General features: G+C 34.7%; 1 protein-coding gene across 8 annotated transcripts in view; it reads left to right on the top strand.

Moving 5' to 3' along the window:
* LOC111048214 (syntaxin) overlaps positions 1-12,816 on the top strand; it is a 20,554-nt gene extending 7,738 nt beyond the window's left edge. For 2 of the 8 annotated variants that reach the window (XM_039436854.1, XM_039436852.1), the window contains exons 4-8: positions 375-744; positions 3,187-3,308; positions 6,396-6,533; positions 9,121-9,231; positions 12,388-12,816. In XM_039436854.1, coding sequence (XP_039292788.1) covers positions 375-744; positions 3,187-3,308; positions 6,396-6,533; positions 9,121-9,231; positions 12,388-12,489 — 843 coding nt within the window. In that variant the 3' untranslated portion in view covers positions 12,490-12,816. Of the gene's footprint in view, positions 1-374; positions 745-3,186; positions 3,309-6,395; positions 6,534-9,120; positions 9,232-10,569; positions 11,010-12,387 lie in introns of those variants that run through there. The other 6 variants (XM_022334082.2, XM_039436858.1, XM_039436856.1 and 3 more) reach the window with 3 other exon arrangements.

Raw genomic sequence — 12,816 nt, 5'->3', positions numbered from 1 at the left:
AAATTAGCTTCTTTTTTCGTTTTCTCAGTTTTTTTTATCAAGTAATAGACAGAAAATGTTCAAATTTGGTACAGAGGTTTAGCTAGGGTCTAAAACTTTTTGTGAAGAAGTGACTTTAATATTTCATCAAAGATACGCCCAAAATCTGCGTTTTCTCAGTACTTTGACTTTCTGATGCATGAAAGCTTTGAGGAAGCTCATTTGAGAAGCTATTTGAGGAAGCTCAAATGAAAAATGCAGGCGAGCGAAGCGAGCCCGCTGATCTCATTTTTGGACGATCCAGTCGGGGGTACAGGGGCCGGAGCCCCCTGGCTAGACGGATATGGCGAGCGAAGCGAGCCTGACGGCCAGTTCACCTATAATTTTGTTTCCAGGTGCAACAAATCAAAGACCTCATTCAAAAGATCGAAGACGAAACAATCGAACTGCGACGCATTCAAGACAGCAGTCTCAAAACGGTGATCGCCACCAAGTCAGAGGAGCACAAGACGCGTCTCGACGCCTCCATGCTGACTATAAGGGGTGCGTCGAAAGAGGCGCGTCGTGCCATCCAAGAGCTGCAGGCGATCCAAGATGGCGGCGCTGGAACCAAGATGGCCGCCGGACCGCTCACCAAGCGAGTGCTTGGTACGCAGCTGCCGATGATCAACCGCCAGTATTTGAACGCCATGCAGCAGTACCAGGACGCATTGGTCGCCTATAAAGATAAGACTGAGACTATGATCAAGAAACAGCTCACTATAGGTAGGTTATTTATTCATTTACACCATCTATATTAACAATAACGAATCATAATATACTAGTAGTTCTGTGAACACTAGACCTCACGCAGTATTCTCAACCACAAGTACCTGATTGAAACTATAAACCTTATGAAAATTCAGCAATAGACTGGCTTCTCCACACATCTGTGTAATCACTTGTCAGCTGATTTATGATGAATAATTCTATAGTCTGATTTCTACTCTAATATTGGCGTATGATGGAGGCTCCTTTTTCCTTTTATATCATCCTTGAAATGCAAAATTTCCAAAAACCTTGTATATACGTCAACGCGCAATTAAAAAAGGAACATACCTGTCAAATTTCATAAAAATCTATTACCGCGTTTCGCCGTAAATGCGCAACATATAAACATTTAAACATTAAGAGAAATGCCAAACCGTCGACTTGAATCTTAGACCTCACTTCGTTCGGTCAACAAAGTGTCACACGAAAGGTCTAAAAGCCGAAAACCATAGATTCTGCATGAAATTTGCAAAAAATCGGGAGAGACAGTTTTTGTGTATACCTGTTGTTCTCTCCAACAACTATGTATGATTGTATATAGGATTCAAAAGTGGGCAGTTGGAGTGATGGTAGATGAATCTATTAGAGCAAGTTGTAGAGATTATTTCATATTCTTTATTTGCCATAATACAATACAATTTTTCCAAAACAAAAACACAATTAAAAACTTAATTTAAACATTAACATGAAATAAATAATAATTCTTCTCAAAATTAGCTTATAGGCGTTGCCAGCAAAACCAGAGGTTTGTGTGCTGCGAGTTCATTATCTATTAGAGCAAGTTGTGGAGATTATTTCAAATTCAAATTCTTTATTTGCCATAATACAATACAATTTTTCCAAAACAAAAACACAATTAAAAACTCAATTTAAACATTAACATGAAATAAATAATAATTCTTCTCAAAATTAGCTTATAGGCGTTGCCAGCAAAACCAGAGGTTTGTGTGCTGCAACGAATTTCAAAGAGTTAAAGATTCTCCCACTAGGTTTATATATTCTGGATGCTCTTTGTTTTATTGATAAGAATAAAGATAGGCTCAATACAGGAGAGTTGTTCTACTCATACAATACTAGATATAGACAAAACCTCAGAGACGACATCCATGGAAAAAGCATGCATTGTAGAGTGGGGTAAAGAGTGCAGGAATTCGGCTTTATAATTCATTTCCAACACTTGTTGAGGCTCTCACAGATGAAATATTTAGAATTAAGGTGAGGGAGGGTTGTTGGGGGTTTGTCCTTATTCCAGTGAGGAATTCTTTTTACAATATGAAATGCAAAGATTGACTTGAAGATTGTTAACTTAGAATATAATTGACAAATCCGTATACCCCCTTCATAGGTTGTCAGTGGGATGAAAAATGAAAAAAATAGGATGTCTCACGAAAGGTGTAACAGCCGAAAACCATAGATTCTGCATGAAATTTGCAACAAAAATGACTAGTAAACTTTTTTTGTATCGACCTTAGTTTTCGAGATTTGTAGATTTTTCGATATTTTTGAAAAACGACAATAATTAGAAAACTGTCAATCAAAATGTGATTATAAAAATATGGCTTGAAAGAGGAAGAAATTTCCAATAAGGTTCATATAGTTTTCTCCTTTGTTTGACGTTTTTGAAATTTTTATAAATAGTGACCTGTCTGGCGTCAGATTTCTCAGGTGGCACCTGATCAATTTCAGGGCCTCTGATATGACCTAACGACTTTTATTAAGCAGTCGGGACCGACGTATTTGATGAAATCCCCAATACCCAATTGATGAAATCAGAACTGAGGAATATAGCCTAATGTAATGTTTAAAAATGGATAAATTCTATTCGATATTCATACTAGTATATTTTCTGCAAATAAAATATAAATCTCGGCTAAACCCAATTAATGAAATTGGGACTGAGAAATAGAACCTAATATAATGTTGAAAAATGAATAATTTAATATTTGAAAATGGATAATTTGATTATTTACAATTTAATTTGACTTCCTTTGGAGTGGTCTAGTGGATAGAGCGCTTGCGTAGTAGCATAGAGATCCTGGGTTCAAACCCTCTCACAACCAAAAGATTTTTAACCGGATCACTTCCGTGTTATCGGATGGACACGTTAAAATGTCGGTCCCGGCTGAAGTATGACAGTCGTAAGGCCCATTGACGGCTTCAATTATATATTCAGGCGGTGGGACCTTCCCGCAAGGGACTCCCCACCAAAAAAAGCCATACGAATCTACTTTTACTTCCGATTGAGAAAAATAGAACCTGATTTTCTAATATTCAAGAAATAGATGATGTTATTCGATTGTTAAATGTGTCCACTAACCCACGTATACTAAAGCAATAACAAGAGAATGAATCTAGACGAGGCCAGGCGTTATTTGGTTGGTTTTGTGTTTGCTGTAGTAGTGGAAAGTGTAATTGGTAGACGCCCCCCTCTGGTGCCTGTTGCAGCCAACCACAAGCTGACCAACGAGGAGCTAGAGGAGCTATTCGACAAGCAGGACACATCCGTCTTCGTCGAGAATGTGAGTACTCTAGTTATCTATCGTGCTCGTCTATGCACCATTATAATTATTTTACATTCGAAGACTATACAAGTGGGTGAAAAGTCCGAGAACGGCTTAATATCTCATACACAAAGGTAATTTGATGGTGGGTGTGATTGTGGATCCTACTCGAATTAAAAATACTATTTTACTATGACTTAAAAAATCTGGTCCGCCATATTGAATGCAACTTTATTTTTTTAAATAGGAAGGTGGTCATGCGATACATGATTTCAATACAGAATTTCAAGACAAAATGAATGGCGGAAACCGCACATCGATATTTCAAACCGTTTCGAAGATATTCACATTATTAATCAATATAGATGATGTTACATATACTAATGATGATGATGATGATGATGATGTTACTTATATATGTTAGATGTTGTATATACTACTATAATCTACTTTCTAATTCCTTTCAAATTCATCAGTAATAAAATCACAAAAACTCTTTTAAACGAAATAAATCACTGGACTAAACAGCACATTTACTTCTCATTACCTAAAGTATAAATTCTAATAATCAAATATATATTTATAACAACCACAATTATGTAAAATCACAGAAAATTCATCAATTGTACTCTGTCTTAAAACCGAAATTCTTATTATATTTTTTATTCTTTATTTGTCTCCACGAATGTAATAGTTAATTTTCAGCTTTTGAACTCGCAGCAGGCGCTCAGGTTTTCCTTGCCGGCTGTGCCAACAAGTAATATTTATTTTGTTCTATTGTAAAAAAATTATTCGAATTGTATTGTATAATTTAAATTATAGTAAGTTTTATAATGTAATTTTGTTTTTGGCAAATAAATTATTATTATTATTATCATTTCATTCATCACATGACAAGTGAGTGTTTATTGCAGTCAAAGTCGGCCTTTGGCAAGACTTTGGTGCATTACTTCTAAACTGAAATGTTCAAAAATGATCTCACAATGGATGCTGTGCTGAGAACAACTGCTTTTTCCATGGCATATTTTGCACTTTTCGATATTCCCATCTGACAAAGATTTGCTAACACTTTTCTAGTTACAACTCCAACCGTGGAGATAATGACAGGAACAATTGTGACCTTTTCTTGCATCCAGACATCCTTGATCTCAGCAACCAAGGGAAGGTACTTGGAGACCTTTTCATTATAATACTGGTCCAAGTTGTGGCAGCATGGTATGCCAACATCTATTAGTGTTTCCTTGGCTACCTTATCCATGAGGATGATATCTGGCCTATTATGAGCAACTGTTCTGTCTGTCAGCACCGACCGATCCCAATATAACTTATGTGTCTCATTCTCCAAGACTGGGGATGGCTTGTACAAGTAGTAGGGCAGCTTCTGATTGATGATTTGGTACTTCAGAGCAAGGTCCTGATGCAAGATCCCAGCTACTGCATTGTGGCGCTTTAAATAGTCAGTAGCTGCCAGTGATTGACATGCAGACATGATGTGCTGAATAGTCTCAGATGCCAAGCCACAACGTCTGCATGAATCATCATTTATAGGCAGCTTCATTATATGCCTTTGATAATTTTTTGTTGCTTATTATTATTATTATTATTATTATATCATTCAAAGCAGAAAGGTGAGAAAAAAATCCTTAATATCTCATAAAAAATGTGATTCCAAGGTGGGTGTGATTGGGAATCCTACTCAAATTGAAAATGCTACTTGAGTAGTAATTGAGCTGTTTGTTATAGGTCGAATAATATATTTTCATAGTAGTGATTGTGTTAATTTTAGTTAAAATTTTAAATTTCTATCATGGATATGTTGCTGGCTACCGCTGGCCTTGATGGGTCACTGGTCACATTGCAGTGTGGATGGCAAGACCAACACGGCCAAGCTTGCCAGGCTGGGCCAGCGTGTGGACTAGGCATTAAGGTTGCCACACACACAACTACGTGTAGCTATAGTAAGGTCCATGTTATAATGACAGTGGAGAAAGATAGAAAAATAGCGCTGCCGATTCTCTGCCTTGCACTGCCTTCTAAAGCTGGGTTTTCCTTTGTGCGAAAATACTGTCGTCGACCACGACAGGGAGAGAATCTCAGATTGGGTAGATTTCAATTTGTCTACATAACCTAAAAGATTATGTTCAATTAAGTTTTAATGGGGCAGGTTAAGCTTATACTTTCTTTACTTTTAAATGACAATATATTGATATTAGAAATGTTTTATTCTTTAATAATAAAGACAAATAATGAAAAGTTATTTGATCAGCTGTATGATAACACTTGAAATTTGGACAATATTAATGTCAACAATTCTTGCCGTCGTCGACTGCAGAAATTGACACATAAAGAAAAACGTACCTTAAAGAAGATAGCTGATACCGTTATATCTGATAAAATATTATCAACTGTTCATTCTTGTTAAAAATAATCTATTATATTTTTTTCGTCAAGAAAATATATTTTTTATGGATTTTTATAATTGAGATGGAATATTTTGTTGATTGTTTATATTTTTACCATGTTGAAAAACAATCTGTCTATGTTTCGGAGCTAGAAAATGATAGCGCTTTCTGCTTTGTCGAATGATAGACAAAGATAGCAACACAATGTCATAGCCACCTCTAATACAAGGCCCCGGCCTACGATATTGCAACGTCGCCTAGAATCTAATACATGATTGGTGAAAAAGATTTTTAAAAATACCAGCTGATCTTTTTCACCAATCATGTATTAGATTCTAGGCCTACACTGAGAGAGTTGCAATATCGTAGGCCGGGGCCTTGTATTAGAGGTGGCTATGCCAATGTTAATCAAATACTGCCACAAAATGATACCGTATCAACACAGATGGTACAATACGATACAGTACCATCTCAACTTGATACACAAAACCAAAATTTGATAGAAAACTTCCAAACTGAACGAATTCTATAAACCATGGTATGGATATCTTCTCATGCTATCTTTTCACCATGGTTATAGTCAAGATAAGGCAAGACAATGCCTTGTTGTCATGATCAGGTAGAATGTCTGAGAATAGGATTGAAGGGATCAATGCCAGGAGAATGTGATATTTTGTAAATTATCTTTATTTTTTGTTTGCAGTATATTCAAAAAACAATGGAAGCCAGACAAAACCTTCAAGATATCAGAGACAGACATCAGGAGTTGATGAACTTGGAAAAATCCATAATCGAGCTCCATGAAATGTTTGGAGATGTAGCTATTTTAGTAGAAAACCAGGTAAATATACACTAGGATAAAAATACGTTAATCTTTTCATTATAACAAACTATAAATTCGTCCATCAATTCAAAATTAAATTACTTGATATGATTGTATTTCATTACCATTTTATCAAATCTGTAAAAAAATAATTGATTACCAAATTATTACAATGATTGTAGAGAAACAACAAGCTATCAACCCAATACCATAGAGAAACAATAGCGTGAGTAGATATCCCATGGTATATTGCGTTTATGTCGCAACTTTTACTGTTATCTCAAGCCGATAGTCCACGTATTTCTTTCCCAAAAAGGTGTGTGACGCTGGTAGTCTCTTATATTGTGCCGTTCATACACTCTCACCCGACCAAAACAGTAAAATCTACAATAATCGATAGTAATCGACTTGAGATAACAGTAAAAGTTGCGACATAAACGCCCTATACCATGGGATATCTACTTACACTATTGTTTCTCTATGCCAATACTTACCTACTGCCATGGCCATACATATTCAAGTAGTTATTTAACCGCACCAACAAAGCCCCTCCACCTCTCTTGATTCTCCGCGTCCTCCTTGGTTGCTTCAATTCTCTCCATCCTTCACTTGACTCCACCGTGGTCTTCCTCTCGGTCGTCGTCCTTCCTGATTGCTTTTCAACACTTGATTGAGATTGCTGTCATCTTTTCTTCTCAAAACATGCCCAGCCCATCTGATCCTTCTACACTTGAACTCGCATACTACATCTGGCTCCCTATAAAGGTCTCCAAGTTCTCTCTTGTGTCTCTTCCTCCACTCTCCTCCCTCATTTATAGGTCAACCTATTGTAAGCAATATATGGACGGCGGGAGAAGCCTCCACCAAATATGTAAGCAAGATCTGCCTTCACCAAATATGTAAGGGTGGGAAAAATAAAAAAAAAACACAAGAAAAGATCGTACAGGTTTTTGATATTTAAAACAAAACAATAAATTATTTGTACAAAATTAGAATTATAATTAGAAATAACGAAATAATAATAATCAGATGAATATTTCAGGGGCTACTCGTTTTGCTGCTAGTGAGGATTCAATTGTTGTGGTTATGAAAAATTTAAGAACAATGACTCAGTAGTCACCTACCTTTTTGAAAATGGCTTCCCACTTTGGCATCCACTGGTATTTCGCGGCGTTAATTATTAATTAAAAAATCAAAATAACTGATCTAATAAAATGGGTTCAGATCCCGTCCTATTCAATAATACAATTCTCTGTAACTGCCCGAACTGCGACAGGAAAACTGTATTATAAAACAAGAGCAAAATCTATCCCCTTCACCAGAACAGCCGGACTTTACTCACAGTCCTAACGAACGAGCTCACACACCGACCAAAAGAAAAATTTTGGGTATTAAATATAACTCAGTCAATGCCAAACATGGAAGCCATTTCAGTACATATTTTTATCTGTCGCACAAGCGGCACGTTTGTTATTAAAAACAAAAGAGAAGCTACATTAATTTTGACAACAAATGAAATAAACAATCTTTCTGTCGATGACAAAAATTGTTCAAAGACAAAAACACTGTTCATTAAACTTTTCTAAATTAAAACTCTAAAATCCTGATCAATATGAGATAAATATATGATTCATATATATGTCCCATATGACCAGGTGACACTATACTCTTATCAACACAATACTTATCATACTAAAATTTCACAAATCAACTAGTCAATTGCAAAATAAGTTTGTGTGAAGTTAGTTATTTCTTGTCAATTATAAATTTTGTCAACTCAATTTCATGTCTGTCATTAATGTGGATAGTCGTTTCCATTCAATAATGGATAAGTTGTGTAAGTAAAACATGGTCATCTTATTTTTGAAAAAGGGATTGATAAATTATACTTACTTCTCTCAGTAGATACTATTATCGTACTGTGTTATTTGGTCATAATTTTCTTAATTTAGAACAATTTCATTACTACAAATCTGAGGGACAAGTTGCAATACTTGATAGCAAGAGCATGAAAACGAGTGGTGCAACATGTTCTCATACAAATTTGTTATAATGGAATATATATCATAAAATAAGATTTCATTTCTTCATTTTTTATTTCTGCAATTTTATAAACATTTATTACTGTATGGTCTCCATGAAACTAGCTTTGTAGTAGATAGTTTTTTTGGAGTGCTAGGTAGTTTAAATTTCGTAGATTATGGCCCGGTTGCACAAATGCCGGATAAATTTTAACCGTGATTAATTCCACGAGAACCAATCAGAGAAGGCATTTCTGGTAAGACGGCTTCTCTGATTGGTTCTCCTGGAACTAACCACGATTAAAATTTAACCGACTTTTGTGCAATGCGCACTAAGACATGTCAGACAACACCTTGAGTGAGATTCGCTTGTCAACTTTCAGCTTACCATTGATGTTATTTATAAGGTTGGAACTTTAAAGTGAATCTCTATAATACCATACAACTTTTTCCGTAGTTGGATTCTACAAAATTCACATTTCTGTGGCACTATCCAACCTATGTTGAAAGAATAATATAGTAGTACATGTTTTCTTGGATGTGAAATTTGTGTAAATTGTCTCTGAATTTATGTCAATTTTTAGGGCGAGATGATCGACAGGGTTGAATCGTATGTGGGTAACGGAGTAGAACTAGTCAAAAAAGGCCAAATTGAACTGACGGAGGCTGAACGCAGTCAGAAACGAGCTAGAAAAGTGAGTTAATTTTTTCATATTTTATAATAATTATAAAAGATTTATGATTTAATATAATTAATTATATTGTAAATTATTCTACTTAACAATACTCCAATCTTTGGGAAGTTCAAATATCCTCTTCTTAACCAATCCGTGTTCTCTTCTTTGTGTCTGTTCATTTATCACGTGTGTTCCTATCCATTTTCATCTTTGTGGTTCTCCTTTTTACCCTGCCCTCTTTCTTTTATAGTGAGATTTATTTTGAACGGTTGGCATTCCTTATAAATGGCATCAATTCTTCCCATTCAACAAATAGTGCTAATGGCTTAAAGTGGATCTAACTAACTATATATCTATTAACATTCATCCGAAAGACCTTATAGACCCACAATGCCTATGAAATTGTGGAATTAGACTCAGTGGAAATTGTCATATTGTATAAATAAATTTGTATAAATGCCTATGCCTTCCCAATGCTAGCTCTTATTTAAAATTGAAGGCTGCCATTGAGGTATTTTAGCGCGAGATATTATATATATTTGTAATATTATAGATACCAAAGGTATTTGGAATGTAATAATCTTCCAGGTTGTCCCTCAATGGTCGATTTCAATTCCAATTGAATTCCAAGTAAGACACTAGCGTTGCATGTGAGTCTATGCATCTTCAAGGTATTTGGTTCACCCTGTATTGTTTCTCATTTTTCATATCCTTTCAACCTCTTTTCCATTAGGAATTTTTTTTCTTTGTCTCTCTCTTGAATTTATTCAGAATCATATTTATTTTCTACATTGAACAATATACAAATCATTTGCAAGATTGGAACTACTACTACAAATTTTGGAAAGGGCCAGTTTTGGGCTGAGCTTGTAAACCCTTTCCCAAATCCCAAATTTTGTAGTGCCATAAAGTAGTTAATATCTTATCGGAAACGCGACTAGGTGCCACCTCGACTACTTGTCCCCTTTTAAAACCGGTTTTTAGGGGACAAGTTGACGTGAGCCATCCCCGTCTACTTGTCTCCTTTCTAAGGAGGTGACAACTAGTCGGGGGGACACCCTGACGCGAGGTGTCAAGTTGTCGTTTACGGTCATGACTAGTTAGCACCTTTGGTCCAGTAGGTGTCAAGTAGTCGGGGGGACAACTTGATGGCAATGGTATATTTTTACGAGGGTACAAGTAGTCGCCTATGGCCAAAATGACCAGGTGTCTAGTAGTCGGGGTGACACCTAGACGGCGTCCCGTCTTATCACTAAATACGTAAATTAAGTTCAAATTTCTGTCAAATGCATCTCATTGAACTGAATATCACTACAACAGAATATTTTCTAATATTATATTCTATTTATTTTTCAGAAAAAGATGATGCTGATAATTTGTTTGTTATCTGTCTTGGCCATATTCATAATTGGGTCTGCCATTTACACTTATTTAATATCTTTGGCCGGCGGTACTTGATTGATTTCATGCAGCTAACAAAACCAACACAATTTTAAGTATTATAATCACTATAATCACCCAGTCCATTTACCATATTAATCAAAAGTAAGTAATCAAACTAATTATTTTTATAGGAGTGATACTTTATGTTGAATAATCCATATTTTATCAAGTCATTGTGCTAAACAACGAAGAAGTATTTTTGTTGAGTATTGTAATAATTTTATTTTAGTGTACTTGTGCGTACTTTTATTGGTACTTAATCGACTAAATAAAGCTATTTTATGTTAGATTATATATATATATTTTTTACGTGATGAGTTTGGAAGATACCAAAATAAATTTATATTTGAAAATTTTGGTTTTTTCTGTTGTTTTACCTTGGTTTTTAAAGAAATTATTTCAATCTAGGTTAAATTTTTATGTAAGTTATTATGAAAACTAATAATTATAATAGTAGGATTTTCAGTTTTCTGTAGAATCAGAATTACAGAACTTTATTGACAAAATTCAAATACAAAGAAAGAGATGCCGCGCCCTTCTTACAAAAATAAAATCTACGGGCCGGTTTCCGAGCTCGGGATTTAGCTAAGTCCTAGACTTTGAACAGCTGGAGTCAGAAAATTGGCTTTCCAAAACGGGGCGTAGTCGCAGTCATTGTCATAGTCACGTTTGAATTAAATTTCGACAAACTAGAAAATTGAACACAAAATAATAAAATAAAGAGAAAATAGTATAAAGTTTCAGCTATTTTGAATTATTTAGGAATGTCTAATTTCGTCAAGGAAAAACGTTTCCAAGTTATAGAAATGAGAAAATAAAAACTACGACTACTTTATAAAAGCTGCGACTACGCCCCGTTTTGGAAAGTCAATTTTCTGACTCCAGCTGTTTTAAGTCTAGGACTTAGCTAAATCCCGAGCTCGGAAACCGACCCATAATCATTCAATTAATTATTCTCTTGAAAATCCTTTAAAATAACATTTTTGTCTACAGTTTTCTGTAATACAGTCCTTATAAGAAGCGACATTAGAAGATAGTATGGGCAGTCAGGTTCTCACAACAAAATGGTGAAAGTATCCTCGTCTTACTATTTTTCCATATTTGCACTGTATTTCTTAATACTGTAGTTCTAACAGTATCTATGGTGATTAAGAATCCATGTTATTACATTATTAATCCTGCAACATCTACTACACCTTATTTATTGTAGGAAACTAGACAAAAATGGTGTAACCACCAAATCTTGTATGTTAGCAAATAATCTCATCTCGTTTCGATGACAGGGTGATTTTCTCACTGAAGTGAAATTCACTTAAAATTGTCATCATTCCTTATAATTAACATCAATGTTTCCCATTCAATCAATACTGACATTCAACCAATGCCAATAATTTGAGGTAAATCTCATTACAGTGTTTAAGATTCAGATAAGTTTTGGCAGCAATAGGTTCACGTATAGCATTTGTTGACCTATCTTCTATATGCTGCCAAGTTGAATTTCTCTCTGCATTGGAACATTCAAATGTGGGAGAGGAGAAATGTGTTCTAGTTAATAGATAAACAAAACATTTTCACAAATAATACAAATTTATTGAAATATATATTTTACAGTATATTGTCTGCTCAGTATAGCGTAGTTTCTAAGAAAAACTTAAACGTTTCTCAACCATTTTTGAAATCATATTTTTCTCGTCAAACTTTATTTTCTAACATTATATTCTATTTTTTCAGAAAAAGATGATGCTGATAATTTGTTTGATATCTGTCTTGGCCATATTCATAATTGGGTCTGCCGTGTACACCTATTTAGTATCTTTGGCCGGCGGTACTTGATTGATTTCACGCAGCTAACAAAACCAACACAATTTTAAGTATTAAAATCACTATAATCATCCAGTCCATTTACCATAATAATCAAAAGTAAGTAATCAAACTAATTATTTTTATAGGAGTGATACTTTATGTTGAATAATCCATATTTTATCAAGTCATTGTGCTAAACAACGAAGAAGTATTTTTGTTGAGTATTGTAATAATTTTATTTTAGTGTACTTGTGCGTACTTTTATTGGTACTTAATCGACTAAATAAAGCTATTTTATGTTAGATTATATATATATATTTTTTACGTGATGAGTTTGGAAGATACCAAAATAAATTA

Source organism: Nilaparvata lugens, chromosome 10 (genome assembly GCF_014356525.2).
Source record: "Nilaparvata lugens isolate BPH chromosome 10, ASM1435652v1, whole genome shotgun sequence".
In the NCBI taxonomy this organism is placed as follows: Eukaryota; Metazoa; Arthropoda; class Insecta; order Hemiptera; family Delphacidae; genus Nilaparvata; species Nilaparvata lugens.
The sequence above is the reverse complement of the archived record's forward strand: the minus strand, read 5'-3'. Positions and strand labels throughout refer to the sequence as shown.